Source organism: Anabrus simplex, chromosome X (genome assembly GCF_040414725.1).
Source record: "Anabrus simplex isolate iqAnaSimp1 chromosome X, ASM4041472v1, whole genome shotgun sequence".
NCBI classification, from domain to species: Eukaryota; Metazoa; Arthropoda; class Insecta; order Orthoptera; family Tettigoniidae; genus Anabrus; species Anabrus simplex.
In genome coordinates, this window is record NC_090279.1 from 152,687,776 (window position 1) to 152,709,181 (window position 21,406).

The window sequence follows — 21,406 nt, forward strand, 5'->3', positions numbered from 1 at the left end:
CACATTTTTGCCAGAATGCACTGATTGAACATTAAAACAAGAATACGGTGCGACGTAAAGCCCCTAGCAAAAAAAACAAAAAAAAAAACAAGAATAATAGTTAACACCACCTTTCCAATACTTATCTTTCCTTATATTTAGGAAATAAACATTACAACAGGCGTTGTAAGATGGGACATGTTTCGCTTAACAGTCGTAGACATCATCAGCCGAAAATAAATATTAGCCTAAAGTTAGGTCAGGGCCCTGAACCTAGTGTCCTTAACATATATGGCACCCTAAGAATCAACATTTATATTTAGAAAATGAAAATAGGCTTAAAACTAGTGTGAAAAAACATAGAATGTTACAACATGGCTAAGAGAAAAACACAATCGAGTTGAGACAGAGGATAAGAACAGAAAGTACAATACAGAGCTGGTAGTGAAATAATTAAAATCATTAGGATATCATTGTTACCAGTCAGTCAATCAGAATGTTCAAACATAAAAACAAGAGTGAAAATATATAAGAGTGTTCATCATGGCTGAGTTAGAAAAAACACGTAATCGTGTTGCCAGAGGTTAAAAACATAAGGTACAACACAGAGCTGGCAGTGTAATAATCAAACTCATGGCTGCCAGTCAGTTAATAAGAATGTTCATACATAACAAAACATGATGGTTATATTCTTTTAAGTGAAGAAATAATTAAATCCCACTCTTGTATAGATACGTGAGAACGAGCGAGAGAAATCATATATTGTAGCAGACATGGAGTAGTAACACTTCAAACAGGATTGATCATGCCTGAAGCCGCTTCTTTTTTGCTGGGAGTTCAAGACCAAAATGGAAAAAAATAGGATGCCAAGTGCGTGAACTGAAATCTGAAAATGGAAAGAGGAAAAAGATGTACTCGGGCCTTGAAAATAGGGTGTTCAAAATAGGAGACTAAGATCGCTTACCTCTTATGTTGGATGAGCGTTGACTGGAGACATTAGCCGTTCAAGGGGGTCTGTTAAATTTATGCCCGTTGCTGCGTGTTGTATCTGTGTGCTTGCCTAGGCGGAAGTTGGGACGGGAGGGGTAGGCGCAACAATGAGAGTGCTGGAAGCTGGCGGCGGAGTTGTATTATGGGGAGGGGGTAAGGTGGAATCTGTTATGACGACTGGAGGGATATTTAAAGGTTTATAATTGAAGATTTTTGTGAAATTGTTATGATTTATATTAAGATTAGTGAGTAAATTGGGGACTTGTTCAATTAATGGGCTGTTGTTCTCAGGGACATCATTCAAATTACTATTATTATTATTAAAATGTTGATCCAAGAAAATGTATGTATTTTCCAATTCAGTCATTAAGCTGCTTTTATTTACATATTTTATAATGTGGAGGTCCTGATCAATTGTAGAATAATTGTGGCCGGAATCCCTCATGTGGTTGCTCATGGCAGAGTACTTTTTATGCTTTAAGGCATTATAATGTTCCAAGTAACTAGTTCTAAAACTGCGGCCAGTTTGTCCGATATAAGAAAATTCACACTGGGGGCATTTGAGTCTGTAAATACCAGAGTTTGAAAATTTGTCTTGAGAAGTATTTACCAAGGCCCGAGTAGATCTTTTTCCTCTTTCCATTTTCAGATTTCAGTTCACGCACTTGGCATCTTATTTTTTTCCGTTTTGGTCTTGAACTCCCAGCAAAAATGAAGCGGCTTCAGGCATGATCAATCCTGTTTGAAGTGTTACTACTCCATGTCTGCTACAATATATGATTTCTCTCGCTCGTTCTCACGTATCTATACAAGAGTGGGATTTAATTATTTCTTCACTTAAAAGAATATAACCATCATGTTTTGTTATGTATGAACATTCTTATTAACTGATTGGCAGCCATGAGTTTGATTATTACACTGCCAGCTCTGTGTTGTACCTTATGTTTTTAACCTCTGGCAACACGATTATGTGTTTTTTCTAACTCAGCCATGATGAACACTCTTATATATTTTCACTCTTGTTTTTATGTTTGAACATTCTGATTGACTGACTGGTAACAATGATATCCTAATGATTTTAATTATTTTACTACCAGCTCTGTATTGTACTTTCTGTTCTTATCCTCTGTCTCAACTCGATTGTGTTTTTCTCTTAGCCATGTTGTAACATTCTATGTTTTTTCACACTAGTTTTAAGCCTATTTTCATTTTCTAAATATAAATGTTGATTATTAGGGTGCCATATATGTTAAGGACACTAGGTTCAGGGCCCTGCCCTAACTTTAGGCTAAGATTTATTTTCGGCTGATGATGCTTACGACTGTTAAGCGAAACATGTCCCATCTTACAATGCCTGTTGTAATGTTTATTTCCTAAATATAAGGAAAGATAAGTATTGGAAAGGTGGTGTTAACTATTATTCTTGTTTTAATGTTCATATCTGATGTCCAATACGGTCTACAATGAGATTTATTACTTGGAATGCACTGATTGCTCGGATGATATTTCTAAAATGAAGAAAAATCTCTCTATTTCTATGAGGTTTCAAAAATTCTTCTTGTTATCAACATGTTTTTAGGCTCAGAGGAGTTGGCTGGCCAAGCCAGTAAAGGCGTGCTTGTTTGGCCCAGAAGGATGTGGGTTCGATTCCCTGTTAGGAAGATGAAAAGTTTAAGAAATGAGATTTCCACACTGCCTGAGGTTCACTCAGCCAATACCAAAAATGAGTACCATGTTAAATCCTGGGGGCAGAGGCGGCCGGGCGTATAGCTAACCACTGTACCTCCCTACGAAGTGCCGAGGTTATGGATAGAGCAAGCCTTTACCTTCCATCCCTCCCAGGGCCTTCATGGCATATGCAGAGATGACCTTGCTTTTTTGCATTATGTACACATGCTACGGAGACATTTACAATGGCTGTTCAAAATGGTGGTCAGAGCACTCGTACATCAGGCCTACCCACGTCCGATATACATAACGCCATCTGCCATGCATTCCTGGCATGACTTTTCCAGCCCCTCCTGATGTACACCAACAAGTTCGCAGGTGCTTATCCACACCTACTCCTGCAACCTTCAACAAATAGCTTTGGCATATAACATGCAAATGTGACGTTCCCAAACCGGGGTTCATGTCTCAAATTGAAACGCGTATCCTCTTCCAGCATTCTTGAAAGTCTGTATCAACATCACGGAAATACCCTGCATGTTATTTCAAAGTATAAGAACGAATGCACAAGATGTGACCAGAATATGAGACCTTATGTGCATGATGTCATCACAAGATGGCCACCAAATTTGGTAGTTGCAAGTCACATACTGCACAGTGTAACTTGGCGTGTAGTTGTCATGCAGGGACCAGTAAGATGTCACTTAATTTGTTTCAATGAGATCTAATGGAAAACACTAAAAAAAATATATATATATAACTGTAAATAAAGAAAATATCAAAGGTTTTGTGAGTTAAAATTGACAAAGTTTGGCATACTTCACAAAAATGTCCAAATATAAGAGTAATAAACAGATAAAAGTCGATAATAATAACTGTATGGCCTCCGCTACCATGTGCTCATCAATTTTGACGTTCTGTTTTACTCTAGGCCTACTAGATGAATCTCTCTTGGGCGTCTAAGGCTGAGATTTAATTAATTTTGTCTAATAAACACCAAATGTGTCACAAGAGATCTTTTACATGCCAACATCGTACGACATGGAGTGTTGAATATACTTTTTCCGCCCTTCAAGAATCCGACTACCTCTGCCGGGTTTGAACCCATGTTCAGGCTAAGAAAGGCTGAATACTGCAAGGTTGAAGTGGCTGGGATATGTTAAGTGGATGCAGCTGACTTGAATTCCAAGGCAGTAGTTTGGGAAGATCATTCTGGGATGAAAATCAATTGAATGCCCTAGAAAAAGGCGGTTATACCAGATTAGAGAACACTTACAAAAGATGGAGAAACATACCACGACCGTAACAAATGGAGGCACATCGTTATAAAACATCCTACCTGGCTCACTGGAAGGAATTCATATTAGTGATGATGATGATGATGTTATTGCTCTCAGTGTACTGTGTGACATAAAAAGTGTACTTACTTTTCTTGAGAGGGTCACGAGACGAGTCTTTCTTGGGCTTCTTGAGACATGCACACTTCTTTCCCATTACTACTAGACAACAGTACAAAGAAGATTCCTTCCCACCAGTAACTCAACAGATGCTGTTCACTAAGAAACCTGGCAACGGCTTCTACAGAAGAGTTGATGCTAGAGGATTCATGACCCAAGCATACACGAGAACTGATCACTTAGTAATGAGACACCTGAAAACATGTTGTCATTTTTTTCTTTTCTTTCTGAACTATCCTTCCAAATAAAAAGATCATCTGTGACAATCAGGCAATGAAGAGAGAGATCACATTTTGGAATTATTTCACGCAAGAATACGAATGTAAGATTATTTAAAAAGCTTATTTTCAGATCAGGTTATACCAAAATATTACTCTAAAAAAAGGGAATGCCCTTCACTAACATGGAATATTTCACAAATGCTCAAACTTGGCATGTATTAAACGTCCTCAAACTCTACAACTTACTGCCCTTTGGCATTACGAATGACTTCCCGCTCCTTGACATCGACGATGGCGAGATTCTTGCACGCAATGAAACCTTGCAACAGAGCAAGGAGAGCCTTCAGTATAGCCACTGGAGCAGACAGGTAGCAGATGATTCGGAAGAGACTGATGCCCGCCACTGGAAGAAAGAAAAAGAAATCACGTTAGTAATACTTATTAATTTATGTCTTTAGCAGAATAAGACACATTCACAATTAAGAGAAGAACAACAAGGGTTTAGACCTGCAAGATCAAATATTGTTGCATATTTACAGCTATACAAGTAGTAGAAAAGAAATGGAAATTTGGGAAAGACATCACACTTGCATTCATAGATGTACAAAAAGCTTATGACATGGTTAGAAGACAAGAGATGAGATATAGCAAGGCCTGTATAGAATGGAATTGTCAAGAAAAATTCAATTCAGAATTAGAAACATGTATAACAAATGTCTAAACTGTGTTATATAGATGGCAAAAGATCAGAATGGTTTAGAACAGACAGAGGAGTTTGACAAGGAAGTGTACTTTCACCAGTGTTCTTTAATATTGTGATGGATAACATGAGGAAAGTGTACAAAGGGTAACAGCAAATGATAGAAAGTCATACCATATGCAGATGATGTGATGATATGGAAAGAAAATGAACAAAAAGTGGAAGAACAACTAAATACCTGGTAAAGGGCAATTGAAGAAGCAGGCATGGAAATAAGTTTAACAAAAAGTGAGGTAATGAAAATCAGTACAGAAAACAGAAAAATGAAGGATGTTAGTTAGTTAGTTAGTTAGTAATGTTTTATTTTACTTGACAAGATTAAGGCCTTCAGACCTTCTCTTCCATCTAACCGGGCACTGAAATAAACATATATTAATTACATTGTATCACTTTACAATAATAGATGTAATACAAATTAAATTAATAGTAATACGAGAACGATGAGTGATGTTAGGTGTAATGGAAACATTTTTAAAGAAGCAGATGCTTTTAAATATCTAGGAAGTAAGCTAAGTGGGAAAGGAAGTGTTAGTCGCTTAGCAACCTGCTAAGTATGGAATGTACTGCGGTTTAGGATAAGCCATCACCTGCAATTATTGGAATGATCATTTAATGATTTGATTTTATGGTTACTCGAAGTTAGCTGAACTCAGAGATTTGACAATGTCTCATGATTCACCAGCAGGTAATTCTGGAGAGAATAAAATAAAAAATGAACCAAATCAGTCCAGCACAGATGGATTTGCCACATCTATCTGTAGAAAACTCTTTTAATACATAGATTAGTAGTGTATGAAGAAAAGACTGTCGTTCTCTTTTTGTGCTTTCATGTTTGTCTTTGTCTCCTTTTTCTGCTGCTCTTTATTAGTCCGTCATTATCCTTTTGAGTGTTCCTTCTTCCTATGTTTAACTATTTATATTCAAAGAGAACTTACAAAGTGGCCCTTCAGTGAAGTGTAATAGGTACAAGGCAGCATAAAATGCTTCGTTGCCAGCACACATGAAGAACAGCACTGGACGTGACGTGTAGTAGAGCCTCATGATGGGATTCTCCGCCATGTCAATGAACTTGTGGCTCGTCTTGCCTTGGAGAAGGGAGCTGCAACAGAAGGTAATCGACATAATTTTAACAGTAAAAAAGAGAATCCAAGCTTTTGAGGTATACCAGCAATGAAAAATCTTGTGGACAGACCATGTGAAAAATGAAGAAGTACTCCTGAGAATGCACAGTCAACCTGAGCTCATAACAACAACTAAAATGAGGCAACTGGAATATATGGATCACATTATCAGGAATCATCAAAAGTACTGTCTGCTTGAATTAACTGAAGGCAGAAGAAGTGTTGGTGATTATTATTTTAAGAGGAAGTACAACTGGGCAACCATTCTCTATAAACACTAATGAGTACTAGCAGGCAAAGAGACAGTCATTATCCCATTGTCAATGCAACCCATCCGAGTCCATTTAATGAGATTGAAGAGAAGAGCTATAATATTAAGTTACTACCACTCGACAACATATCGTCGCTGTCAGACAAAACCTCCTATGTGAAATATTTTATCTTAGAACTTTGGCCGGTAAGGTTCTGTCATCTAAGGTGCAATATTGTGTGAATCTTGTCAAGGTATTCTCGCTCTTCAGAATGTATGCGCTGCGGGTCAGTATATCTCCAAAAATATTATCACATAGGAGATTTTGTCCCAGTAATGATGATACCGATATTCAGTATTCCATCTTGACATTTTCATGATTAGAACCACTCTGTCAGATGTCAAGGACCAGGGCATAAGATAAAAGAGGTGTTCCCTGCAGCCTATTATGAACTTATGACTAGCACTGGTCCTGTCTATTAAAATATGGGACTTCCACACTGTTTCCTCAGACCAACTTTATTAAGAAGACAATGCATATTATTTTTAAGAATTTTTAAAATGTTATTGCCTTCAAAATTTCATGTTTTCATGTCTCTTCTCTAATATACCAAGGGCACTAGGAAAGTTTTGCAATGTGAGTGAACGCTTTAACTTTTAAAAAATAATTTCCACCACACTCAATACACTTCTCCATATGTTGAAGCCAGTCACTGAACCAACTCTGCCACTTTTCTTCGGTTACATTTTCACACTCTTAATCCCATGCTGCCAGAAGCTACTCATCGGATGCAAAAGGCCGCCCTTTCAGCTTCATCTTCACTTCTGGGAAGAGTGCAAAGTCACATGGGGCAAGATCAGGACTGTATGGAGGGTGATCAAGCACAGTCAACCCTGAGCTGGCAAGAAAATCCATTGTTACATTAGCACGATGTGCTGGAGCATTGTCGTGATGCAAGAGCCAAGTGTTGAGCCATGACCTTGGACGGAACTGCTTGAGAGCTTGGATGACCTAAGGCAGACAAGTCTCACTGTACCACTTCGCAGTAACCGTCCTTTGTGTTTCTAGCACAAACCGAGTCAGGATGCCCCATTTAGGTAAGAATACTGCAATAATCCTTTTCTTCACTGGCCTTGACTTTCGCACAGTCACAGGAGTACCCTCATCTTCAAACAGCCACACCTTGTTCTGGGATTTTGTTAGGACATTGTAATAATAAAGCCAAGTATCGTCACCTGTAACAATGCTATTGACGTTACACGAAGTCCCCTTTTCAAACTGTTTTAGCATTTTTCGGCACCATTTCACTTGATGTGGCCTTTGTTCCTCTGAAAGTGAATGAGGCACCCAGCGGGAACAAACCTTTCTAACATGGAGATGGTCACGTAGAATTGAATGAATAGCTGGTGCAGGGATGTGGAGGGTCTCTTCTATCTGCCGATATGTCAACTGCCTCTCTTGCTGCAACATTCTCCTCACAGCTTCAATGTTTTCCTTAGTCACTGATTCAGACGGTCGCCCAGAACGAGGATCGTCTTGAACCCCAAAATTTCCCCTCTGGAACTCTTTGTACCAGCGAAAAAAATTTTGTCCAATGAGGACAGTCTTTCCCCAGCACAGGAGTCATATCCTCCAGGCACTGGTCAACAGTTAATCCACGAGCAAAATTGCAGCGGATAATTGCGCGATATTCACCTTTAGACCACACTGACATCTTAACTTGCTTTCAATCCCACTGTTTGGTAACAACTGGTGTGAAGGTCGCGCCTTGCTGTCTTCTAGACTGGTTTTCATCCCTCACCATAATAGGGGTGTCCAGCAAACCGTTTTGCGTATTGCTAAACTTCCCTAGTGCCCTTTGTATTTTATGAATTTTACAATGTCTTCCATAATAATTTATTAGTTGAAGATAACCAAACAATGGTTGAAACATGTACTAATTGTAACATACCTATACATACCATTTAGATTTAAGTGAATAGTCTAAACTTGTATTAATAGGTGGACCATTATAAATAAATTCTTACAAAGAATTATTGTCATAAACTTCCCAAGTACTTAGAGCATTCCACTATTTTAAAGTCTCCTCCCCCAATTTTTTGAGTACCTTTCTTTTCTCTTCCTCCTCTAGTCAGTGTCATTGTCTGGCTTTTCTCTATCCCTATTTTCATTCCTTAATTACCAATGTACTCACTCAGTATGTTCAGTTGGCCTTGCACCTTCTCTCTGTTTGCCCCCACATCACAATGTTATCTGAAATCAACATCACCTTCAGCTCCCATGTCCCTTATTCTTCCTTTGTCTCCTGCACAATTTCACCCACTACCACCATGAACAACAAAGATGACAGCACCTTTGTCTGACTAAGTCCAGTTACGAGGATGAATCAAAAAGTAAGTTACACTTCCAAGTTATGGCCATTTACGAAACCACCTGCACGTAAGCAACATGGCTATGACAACATACAATGTAAGTTCACTTTTCCACATAGTCTCCAAGAGACGGTAAACATTTCTCAGAACGGTCAACCAACTTTTTGATTCCAGATGCGTAGAAATCACCTCTAGCACTACATAACCACCTGGAGACAGCTGCTTTCACCTCCTCATCATTTCGTAATCATCGTCCGCGGAGATTTTTTTTCAGCTTACCAAACACATGACGCTAAGTCTGGACTTTATGGAGGATGTAGCCATACCTCCCAATTGAATCGTTGCAGCAGTTCGGACGTTTGGTGGGCCATGTAAGGTGTTGCGTTATCATGCAATAAAATCACATTGATGCTCAATTTTCCCCAATGTTTTTCTTTAATTGCCTTACACAACCGGTTCGACATTCGACAATACGAAGCCGAGTTGAATGTCTTTCCATTCGGCATAAATTCCACGTGCACCAAACCCTCCACGTCAAAGAACACTGTCACCATTACCTTTTCTGCTGAAGGTTGGATCTTGGCCTTCCTTCGTGGTGGTGATGTGGGGTGCATCCATTCCATCGAAGATCTTTTTGTTTTGGGGGTGAAGTGGTGAACCCATGTTTCATCTGCTGTGATGATTCGCCACAGAAACTCGTTGCCCTCCACAGAATACCATTGCAAAAATGCCAGTGATGATTGGAAACATTGTCCCTTGTAAAAACCCGTGAGCAGACGTGGGACCCATCTTTGACACAGATTACGAAATCCAAGTTGCTGGTGAATGGAGAACACACTGCCATACAAAATGTTCAGCATGCCGGCAATTTCCTGCAGTATTATGTGCCGATTCTCTCTAATGATCCTATCCACACAGTCAACATTTGCAACGGTATTGGACGTTGCGGGCCTGCCTTCGTGATATTCGTCCATGAGATCCGTGCATCCGGCGTCAAATTGCTTACACCATTTTACAATACCTGGGCAAGAAATTGCTCACTCACCATATACAGCAGTGAATGTCCATGCAATTGAGACGTTTAGCCCATAGAAATCTGATCGTTGCACGCACCTCCAATTTGAAGTGAACATCCAGCTGACACGCCACTGAGCCTAGCCCGCTCTGTACATACAACACGACCTATCTACAGGTCGTGTCAGCAGTTACTGTAGCTTGCTCCGCATTGGTCACAGTCACGACACACAAAGTGCTCTTGCAGTGAGCTAGTGTAACTTACTTTTTGATTCGCCCTCGTACATTCTGAAACCATTCTGTCCTACTCACAGATATCTGGACACTGTGCAACAATTATTGTACATTGCTTGTATGTACTTGATTATTGCGTTGTTTGAGTCATCAGTCCACAGACAGGTTTGATGAGCCCATCCATGCCACCCTATCCTGTGCTAACCTTTTCATTTCTACGTAACTGCTACATCTTACATCTGCTCTAATCTGCTTGTTGTATTCATACCTTGGTCTAGCCCTACCATTCTTATCACCTACGCTTTCCTCAAAAACCAACTGAAGAAGTCCTGGGTGTCCTAAGATGTGTCCTATCATTCTATGTCTTCTTCTGTCGGACTCGTTGGCTGAATGCTCAGCATACTGGCCTTCGGGTCAGAGGGTCCCGGGTTCAATTCCCAGCCGGGTCGGGGATTTTAACCTTCATTGGTTAATTCCAATGGCCCGGGAGCTGGGTGTTTGTGCTGTCCCCAACATTCCTGCAACTTACACACCATACATAACACTATCCTCCACCACAACAACACGCAGTTACCAACACATGGCAGATGCCGCCCACCCTCATCGGAGGGTCTGCCTTACAAGGGCTGCACTCGGCTAGAAATAGCCACACGAAATTATTATTATCTCTTCTTCTCGTCAAATTTAGCCAAACTGTTCTCTCACCAATTCGATTCAGTATCTCTTCATTTATGATTCTTTCTACTCATCTCACCTTCAGTATTCTTCTGTAACACGTAATTTATATTAGGTTATTATTATTGTTATAGTGTAAATGTACATAATATTTAGCTTTTAACTCATGTACATAGACCACTTATTTCTGTTACTTTGTTATGTATTGTGTTCTCTTCATGCATTGCTTATATTTTTCAGTTCATATGTTACTTTTTTCATTATGACTATCTCTATTTCTTTTTACTTTTTTTTTTTGCTAGTTGCTTTACATCGCACCGACACAGATAGGTCTTATGGCGACGATGGGACAGGAAAGGCCTAGGAATAGGAAGGAATCGGCTGTGGCCTTAATTAAGGTACAGCCCCAGCATTTGCCTGTTGTGAAAATGGGAAACCACGGAAAACCATTTTCAGGGCTGCCGACAGTGGGATTCGAAACCACTATCTCCCGGATGCGAGCTCACAGCTGCGTGTTCCTAACTGCACGGACAACTCACCCGTTTTTTTTTTTTTATGTTCCAGATTTATTTTTATTTTGTTTGTTGAGCTTTGCTTTCTTTCTTCATTATATGTTCTCCGAATGTGTAATTTAGCTTGCACTAACTTTGCCACTAGAAACCAAAAACCAAACCCCATGGCGCAACAGCCCGAAGGCCTGCAGATTACGGGTGTCGTGTGGTCAGCATGACGGATCCTCTTGGCCGTTTTCTCGGCTTTCTAGACCAGGGCTGCCATCTCATCGTCAGATAGCTTCTCAATTGCAATCACGTAGGCTGAGTGGACCTCAAACCAGCCCTCAGATGCAGGTAAAACTCCCTGACCTAGCCGGGAATCGAACCGGGGGCTTCCGGATAAGAGGCAGGCACGTTACCCCATTAACTTTGCCACTGCTAACGATAGATAAATAAATAAATAAATAAATAAATAAATAAATAAATAAATAAATGAACAAACGAACAAACAAATAAACAAACAAGTGAATAAATAAATTAATTAATTAATTAATTTCAAAGGCTTCTATTCTCTTTCTTTCTGAGCTACTTATCGTCCATGTTTCACTTCTATACAATGCCACGCCCCAGACAAAAGTCTTCAGTTTTCCAAATCATTTCTGTTTCATGACTTTCCATACATAAATATAAATGAGTATTGGAAAGGAACGAATAAGTGTCAGTTCAAGTTGTATATAAGAAGAACAAGAAAAGGAATACAAAATAGGATGAACATAATGGCAGGTCAGTGTGTGAGGAGGAAGCAACAGAAAGAGGAGACGAGGACAAACATGCAAACAAGAAAGGACAAGGACAATTTCCACATCTTCATACAGTGCCATAATCAAACAGATTGGCTTTCTCTTCACCAATCCCACTTCTTCTACATCCATCTCTTTTCAGTTTCCCACCTTCATCAGGAGGGCGGGCATCAACACTCATCGAGAGGTCATATTGACAGAACTTCAGTCCTGATGTAGGAGGTGAAGAAGGAGAAGAATGCCAGATAAGGACAGGAAAAGGGAAGAAACATACGACAAAGATAAACACAGGTGTTAAAAAATTAGAAATGTGTTCCTTTTCTTGTTTCTCCTATCTATCCATATATGACTTAAATATATAAATAAATATGAAATGTAAGGAGATTACCCAAAAGTCATGGGAAGGGGTGTCCCATTAGAAAATGTGCCGTGTATGATCCCTGAGTGCTGCGGCGTAGCTGAGCAGTCTGCCTCAGACACCACGGTCGTGAAGATGTCAACATGTCGCGAGTTAACTGACTTTGAATGTGTGATGATCATTGGCACAAGGCGCATGGGTCAAAGCATTGCATAGATTACACCCGAATTCAGGTTTCCGAGGTCAACAGTGACAAGAGTGGATCTTCAATATCACAGAGAGAATGTTACTATCCGCATAAACCGTTGCACAGGAAGACCATCACGTCGCCTCTGCAGAACCTGGGTGCTCGGAGGTCTACTGTGAGACAGATCACTACCCAGTTGGATGTTGGGAGTCAGGAACCCATTTCTACCAGGGATGTAAGGAGACAACTGCACCACATAGGCTACACCAGCCGACCACCAACTCAGGTCCCTTTGCTGATACCTCAACGTGCGTGGGCCCGCGAACATCAGCAATAGACCATGGAAGAGTGGCGCCGAATTGTATGGTCCGATGAATGCTGGTTCCAGCTGTATCAAGCTGATGGTTGCGTAAGAGTGTGGCGTATGCCCCATGAAGCTATGGAACCTGCATGTCAACAAGGTTGTGTCCAGATGGGAGGTAACCCAGTTCTGGTATGTGCGGCGTTAGCATGGTTGCAATTAGGCCGTATTGTCTAGCTGCAGGGAACGCTGACAGATGCACATTTTGTGGACATTCTTTCAGACCATTTGCATCCCTTTCTTGCCCTAGAGTACCCTGATGGAGATGCCATATTTCAACAGGACAATGCACCATGTCACCACTCTGTGGTGGCACGCAAGGTGGTTGGAGGAGCACTCCAGTGAAGTTACAACCCTGGATTGGCCCTCTAGACCCCCCAATTGAGCATTTATGGGATGCAGTCAATGCTGGTGTATGCTCCATGAACGCTGCACCAACTACACAAGACCAATTGTGAGTAGCACTGCAAGATGCGTGGGTCCATATCCCTCCAGAACTACTTCAACAACTTGTAGAATCAGTGCCTCCCTGTATTCCTACCATTTTAGGACTCTCGGAGGAGCAACTCGTTATCAACATGACATTCAGTGTCTTCCTATGACTTTTGGCCACTCAGTGTATATTAACATATGCATCAGAGACTTGGACACTGATAGCAAGAAATCAGAGTAAAATTCAGGCCAGTGAGATGAAGTTCCTGAGGAGTATGGTAGAGAAGGCAAGGAGAGACAGAGTAAGAAATGTTGAGGTCAGAAATTAAATAGGAGTAGAAAAACTGAGTGATGAGATGGAGAAGAATAAATTGAGATGGTTTGGACATGTTATGATGGTAGAGGAGGGAAGGATACCTAAAAAAGTGTTGGGGGTTAAGATAGAGGGAAAGAGGGCAAGAGGGAGGCCCAGAGCAAGATGGATAGACTCTGTCAAGAACAGTATAAGAAAAAGAAAACTGGACTGGAATACAATTACTCAAGAGGAGTGGTGGAAGGAGAGGCAACGGTGGGGAAGTGCCTTCAACACTCCAACCTGGCATGAGCTGGACACGGGGAAATGAAAACGATGATGATATAAATAAATTTATTATGCACATGTCAGGTACTTCCTTATATTTCAAGATATATTGATTGTGATGGTAATGAAGTTGTTTGCTTCTCGAGTATAGAAAGCACTTATCACTGACCTGTCTAACACAATATGGGTACGCTCATTAATATTAAAATAAACCAGTTTCCCAAACAGTCAACTTTCCTCCTGAGCGATACCTTAACTGGTGGGTTATTAAGTAATTATGATCATAAATTCAACTCTCACTCAAGCGTGCCAATGCTTCATTAAGTATGCATAGTGTTATGGAAATAGACCCGTTATCGACCATTCATGAGAAGACGGCCATTATCCTAACGGTTCTCAGTCAAGCATTAACTATTCATAATATTCAATCTTTGCTAGAACAAAAGCGTCACACAAAGCGATGAAACACTTCAATAACAATCTACATGTAATGACTAGCATATTTCATTAAGGAAAATGAGAAAAACACACATATCCAATTATAAAAGAACAAAATACATACATTTTCTTTATAAACTTATATACAGTATGTTGTTGTCTGGGTCATCAATCCATACACTGTGCTGACACAGAGTTGCATGCCACCCTATCCTCTACTAATCTTTTTGTTTTTAAGTAACTACTGCATCCTATATATATTTACTCAAATATTGGTCTACCTCAACACTTCCCTTAGAAACCAACCGAACAAGTACTGGGTGCCTCAAGATGTTTCTTATCCTTTCTGGTAAAATTTTGACAAACACACTGTGTTTCAAAAGTTTTTATTCTCCTTCTTTCTGCACTAGTTATAGTCCACGTTTTACTTCCACACAATAGAATAACTTGAGGGCGTGGGTTGGTGACCATGGGGCCCTTAGCTGAGTCCTGGCACTGACTTGTGCCAGACTCCTCTCTTTCATGTATCCTATCCGACCTCCCTTGGTATTAGGTTTTGTGAGGTCTAGGGAGGCTTTCATTTCCTGAAATATTGGACCATGTCCATTTTCCTACAGATTAGTGTTAATAGGGGATGGTTGCCCAGTTGGACTTCCTCTTAGAACAACAATCACCACCATCACCATAGTGATGTTCAATCCCCTAGTAACCTCACGTATCGATACATCAGGTGTTTATTTTTTTCTGGTTCAGACCACAAGTGATAAACTGAGTTAAAAGTCAGGTTGTGAGTTTCACGAATAGGAAAAGTCCTCTCGGTTTTAATTACTGTGTTGATGGGGTGAAAGTTCCTTATGGGTATCATTGTAAGTAACTAGGTAATCACATAAATGGGATTGTAAATAAAGGTTACAGATCTCTGCACATGATTATGAGGGTATTCAGGGGTTGTAGTAAGGATGTAAAGGAGAGGGCATGTAAGCCTCTGGTAAGACCCCAATTAGAGTATGGTTTCAGTGTATGGGACCCTCACCAGGATTACTTGATACGAGAACTGGAGAAAATTCAAAGAAAAGCAGCTCGATTTGTTGTGGGTGATTTCCAACAAAAGAGTAGCATTACAAAAATGTTGCAAAGTTTGGGCTGGGAAGACTTGGGAGAAAGGAGACGAGCTGCTGGACTAAGTGGTATGTTCCGAACTGTCAGCGGAGACATGGCATGGAATGACATTAAGTCTGAGTGGTGTCTTAAGATAAAGTTGGAATTCAAGAGGACAAAATGGGGAAAATATTAATTTATAGGAAGGGGAGTTAGGGATTGGAATAACTTATCAAGGGAGATGTTCAATAAATTTCCAGCTTCTTTGCAATCATTTAAGAAAAGGCTACGAAAATAACAGATAGGAAATCTACTACTTGGGTGACTGCCCTAAATGCAGATCAGTAGTGACTGATTGATTGAAGTGTAACTTGTGGTGACCTGCTGTAGCATATCTGATACATTCTGTGTTTTATGTCTGTATTTCTTCTGCTGTTTTCCATGAAAATGTCAAAACATGGTATAGTCCCACAGTTCTACAAAAAAACCTAGGACAACCCCCCTCCCCCACCAAAAAAATCCTCAAAATACCATTTTTACAGGAACTGGTATGTCTTATTTTGCCCTTTATAACTAAACACAAAACAAATCTGTTTAACAATTGTCTGCCTCACAACAATGTCAAGGTCTTTTTGCAGTCGCTCATAATCCTGTATCTTATTTACTACTCTATACAGTATGAAATCATCTGCAAAAAGCCTTTTCTGTGATTCCAGTTCTTTACTTGTAAAATTTATTTATATATGAAAACTTAAATGTCCAATAGCAGATAATGCTTCTCCTACTCTAAGTCTCTGAGATCTGCTTCCCAGAAAATTAGCCAGCCATTGTAAATCATCATCATCATCATTGTCTAAAGGCAGTGCCTTGTCTATGCAATCATTCTTTTCTGTCCACAGCTCCCCTATACGTTTCATAGTAAGAACCATAATGAAGGCTCTGTGCCAAGTCTTGAAGGAAATTTTTGCTCGGTCGTGCTCGGCCTTTCTTTCCCGTCATTTTTCCTTCCACCAGATTGGTAAGCAAGGTACTGTGTCACAAGATGTGGCCAGCGAATTTAGCTCTTCTTCTTTATATCATTAGCATCAGTTCTCTCTTCCCTTGAATTTCTTGCAGAATGCTTTTGTCTGTTCTTTTCACCATTCTAAATATCAACATTATTATGCACAGTCATCTAGCTATATACAGAATTAAATTAGTCAATATGTTATCCCATTCCCATCTTCTTTTTAACAGCAAACTGAATGTTAAAAACTCTTCTCCCAGATCACCATCATCATCATGTTATTAATTTGTAAAAATAGACAATCTAATGTGTAACCAAGAATGTGGGTAAGTGTAAGAGAGGGCCAAAAGCCTTAACTTTGCCACTTGTAAAACCATAAATAAATACGTATTTACGCGAATAATCCCCGCACCCTAACTTTAGGAAGGCTGATTTTGAAAAAAAATTGCCAACATTGACTCAAATAAAACCCGCACCCCAATTTCGTACCTCAATTTTTAAAAAAATGCTGGTATTATTTGTGTAAATATGGTAATAAAATCCCCATAATCTGGCTGTTTTGTAATCAAGCACGTCTAGTATGCCAGCTGTTTCACTTTCCCCCTTTAATACTACAGTATGTTGAAACATATGGATTTGAACTGCAACTCATTGCAGTGGAGCCTTTAAAACCATCTGCTATCTTTTTTGCTGCCATTCGCTTGGATTGTTGTTACAGACATTTATTCCCCACGATTATCGAAAACGCTACAAGTGGAGGTAGTTATCTGCCCTAGTGCACTGCATTGTCCTACGAATGAGGCGTGATGTTTCAACAGCATCTTGGAAAAGTGTAGCAATCCAATGCCACCACAGTGGGGTGAAATATTGGTAATTTCTTAAATGAAAAGGCCTGTAGAGCTTCAATATTACAAGCTTGTTTGCTTGTAGGAGTTTTCTTAAATAATTCAATGAGACGTTGTTACTTCACCATCATCAGTACGCTGCAAGTGCAATGTTCCCGCCATTGTCATTTCCGCCCCCTCTTCTCCACTCCCTTGCGATCACATGTTCGCACTCAAACAGAGGTCAACAACACCCGAGTGTGTACCGTATGTGTCGAGACAGGAGGATAATTCAGTGAGCAGTTTTAATTTATTCATTCACCTTGCATTATTCAATGTCTATTGTTTCCATTCCTTATTTCTTTTACTTTCTTTCCTTTTTTTTCAGATTGCTTTTATTAATTTGTTTGGGTTTCAAACAACAATCATCTCAATTGTTCTATATTGAAGAACCAGCAGTAGTATTACATAATGACAGTTATGTTTAGCTGAAATGAAATGTCGTATGGCTTTTAGTGCCGGTAGCCTCTTCACCTGTCCCGTCTCGAAAGCTAAAAATAACGGCCGAGTGGATTTGTCATACTGACCACACGACACCTCGCGATCTGCAGGCCTTCGGGCTGAGCAGTGATCGCTTGATAGGCCAAAGCCCTTCAAGGGCTGTAGTGCCATGGGGTTTGGTTTGGTTCTCTTCACCTGTGGTTTTACTGCTTTGAACACCATAAGCATAAATTTTTATCCTAGTTTTTCATCCTCTTTTTAGACACTATTTAGCAATAAATTTTAAAGACATTTTTTACCTGTCCATGTGTTTCATTTTTAATTTAACTGTCCTCGTACTTTGTTTATTGTGCTTTTCAAAGAATATCAAAGGAATTTGTTGTTTTTTAATCCTTCTTAGATGCAAAACACCAATTATTTTAGAAGATGTTTTTATAAATTTACCCATGTATTTTATTTTTGATTAAAAGTTTTTGTAATATTTTAATTTTATCTTGTAGCCTACTGTTGACGTTAGCTGAAGATAGTCCATACCAGGACCGAAGCATGTCTTAATTTGAGATTATATTGACTATTTTTATAACTAAATCAGTTGTACAGTATTGAGCAAATGGATGTTTATTTAACCAAAATTTCCTTGTGGAAATCATAAAACTATCATGTGGTTGATTCTCTCTACTTGAAACAACACTCAAACTATGTACACTTAATTGAATATTATTGATACTCACGAATGAAGATGTATCCAATGACAAGCTATGTCGATTGTCATACTCAGTTGGAATAAGAACATGTACTCTGGGTAGAAGTTGCTCAGTGTCACCATGAGGCACATGGTTCCACAGCGATCTGTCAGCTGATCCAGGATGGCACCAAACTTAGTACCTGACAGGGGGACAAAACAAAAACCAGTCGTGAAAAATGGGATACACAACTACCTACTGCCCTCCATTCATGAGAAAATCCCGGGAAGAAATGAGGACTGGAGTAAGTGCAGCCAGCTGTCCGGGTGCTTCTGACCATCCTGAAAACATTTACCACCTTTCTCCTAAGCTATCTACTGTATATTAATAAATGGGAGTGTAGTGAGATATGCATACAAACAAAAAGTACATTAATTAACAAGGCACTTCCAGACATGTTAGAAACTTGAAACTCAGTACCAAGGAAGCTAAGATTTCCTAAGAAAATAATGAAACCCACAAAAATGTTGAAGGAATTTTTTTGAGGTGTTAAGCATGTAATCAGACAACCTCAGATGTCACATTGCTGTCCATCCAGCTTTTGTCAAGGTAAAATATATGCTTTGTTTTCTGCACAAGATCTGAATGGTTCTTAAATATCTAGAATGCCACCTAATAATATCTGGCCTTTCCACTAAGATTGTTACACTTATTGTGTTGTGTTTGTTGATTAAAAGGGCCTAACATCTAAGTCATCGGCCTTTACACTTATTTACACAGGTCTTCCACTTAAAACCTATTCTGTGTAAAATGAGCTTAAGAGATACTGCTCCACATAGGGAAGTCTATTTTTTCTTTTGTAATAATTTACCTCGCTCTATTGGTGGAGTGAGTGCAAGTGGTAGAATAAGATCCACATATTCCCTGCCTGACATAAGAGGTGTGTAAAAGGGCCCCCAGGGGCTCTTAACTTTGGAGCAAGTGTTGATGATCATGGCTGAGTTCTGCCATTGCTTCCACTTACTTGTGCCAGACTCCTCACTTTCATCTACCCTATCTGACCTCCCTTGGTCAGCTCTTGTTCTCTTTGGACCCTGACGGTATTAGAGCACTCGAGGCCTTGGGAGTCTTTCATTTTCACACCTTCGGTGACCCTTGTCATTCTTTATTTCAAAGTTACAAGTTATAAATCTCATTGTAAAACCATATTGGATTTCAGAATAAGAAGTTATTATATTAATAAAACCACCTTTCCAGTACACAATAGTGCTTTATATTTAGGATAAAACCATTTAATTACAAGTAGGACATGTTTCGCTCAATCTTAGTGAGCATCATCAGCTATAGATAACATAATCCATGGTGGGTCAGGGCCCCACGCCGATCCAGACGATGTTTTATCATCAGTGCAGTTCGTTTTTCAACCAATATATGTGATTTTAGCATTCCTCATCATGTTTATTTTAAATAACAACATCATAGTTCATTACAAGAGCTCACCCTTATGTGAATAACTGTTTTTAATCATAAACAGTCTAATGCAATTGAGCGAAGATTATTATGGCCATTGATTTATACAAACATTTAATCACTACTTACTATAGTAACATTTCATGTCATTCATTCCACTTACATTTTAAGCGATTTTAATTATCAATATTTGTTTTAATAGACATAATATACTCTTAATGATTATTTTTAAATTGTTAAAATTTGTATTTTATCAATGTATATTAGACGTTTTTTCGTTATATATATCAGGATCAGGGCCCTGACCCACCATGGATTATGTTATCTATAGCTGATGATGCTCACTAAGATTGAGCAAAACATGTCCTACTTGTAATTAAATGTTTTTATCCTAAATATAAAGGAATATTGTGTATTGGAAAGGTGGTTTTATTAATATAATAACTTCTTATTTCAAAGTGTTGGATCCCCTCCATTTTTTCCTTCTTGTTAGTGTTAATGGAGAAAGGTTGCCTAGTTGTACTTCCTCTTAAAACAATAATCACCACCTTCACCACCACTAATAATTTACCAGAATTTGTGACCATGTTCTTTATTCGTAAAATTCTTAGACTGTATGGTTTCCCTTTTGGTCACTTCTTAGAACAGGCAGAGAATACTGTAGGTTTATTCTATCAGCCCCCAACCATTAGAAGAGGGATTTTTGAATCCTCCATATTTGGAATGCAAGATTATTATTATGCTACTGTTTTATGTTGCACCGACTCAGACAGGTCTTATGGCAACTATTCTCTGTATGACTGACGTATGGAAGTCGTCAGTGGTAACATTTTTGGAGCTTGGTCAAGACCGATGCTTTTCAGGTGTGCACGGAGGAGGCCTTGAACCTCTGTCATCTCACTGATAGCTTTAATCAGGGACATTGAGACACCAGAGTATTTTGCTGCTCTCTCCCTTGCACAAGACAGTGGAAGTACCAACTCTTTCTGTTGTGCTTCTTCATCTCACACAGACTTATGATGTTGGCAATTACTTTCTGTGCTTTAATGTGGACTCTTCTACCTTGCTTCCAAATGCTGGACATATTGATTGTTATATTATACATATTTTACACACACCAATACAAGAAATCTATCCTGCTAATAAGAACAATGTGCTCGCTTGCTTACTCACACACTCACACACACTCAAAGTGACCAATATTTTTATGATGGTTGGTCAACATGCCCAGCCAATAGCAACTCATGGAGCAATCTCCCATCAGTCTCTCCTCCCGCACTCCTCAGGACAGACTCCCCACTCCCGCAGAGCTTTTCTCATGTATGGAGAAAGACAGCAGGTTCTTAAGTCGAGAGTCCTTGGGAGGTTACCTTTTATAGTTACTTTTCATGACAGTCAAGGGGTACGAGAGATATATTCTACTGCCCTCACC

General features: G+C 39.4%; 1 protein-coding gene across 1 annotated transcript in view; it reads right to left on the reverse strand.

Annotated features, from left to right (window-relative positions):
• Nucleotides 1-2,214: 2,214 nt before the first annotated feature.
• Nucleotides 2,215-21,406, reverse strand: part of Pis (phosphatidylinositol synthase) — a 29,727-nt gene continuing 10,535 nt past the window's right edge. Inside the window, exons 4-6 of the mRNA XM_067159265.2 lie at nt 18,553-18,706; nt 6,011-6,174; nt 2,215-4,718 (exon numbers count right to left, since the gene is read on the reverse strand). Coding sequence (XP_067015366.1) covers nt 4,558-4,718; nt 6,011-6,174; nt 18,553-18,706 — 479 coding nt within the window. The 3' untranslated portion in view covers nt 2,215-4,557. The remainder of the gene's footprint in view (nt 4,719-6,010; nt 6,175-18,552; nt 18,707-21,406) is intronic.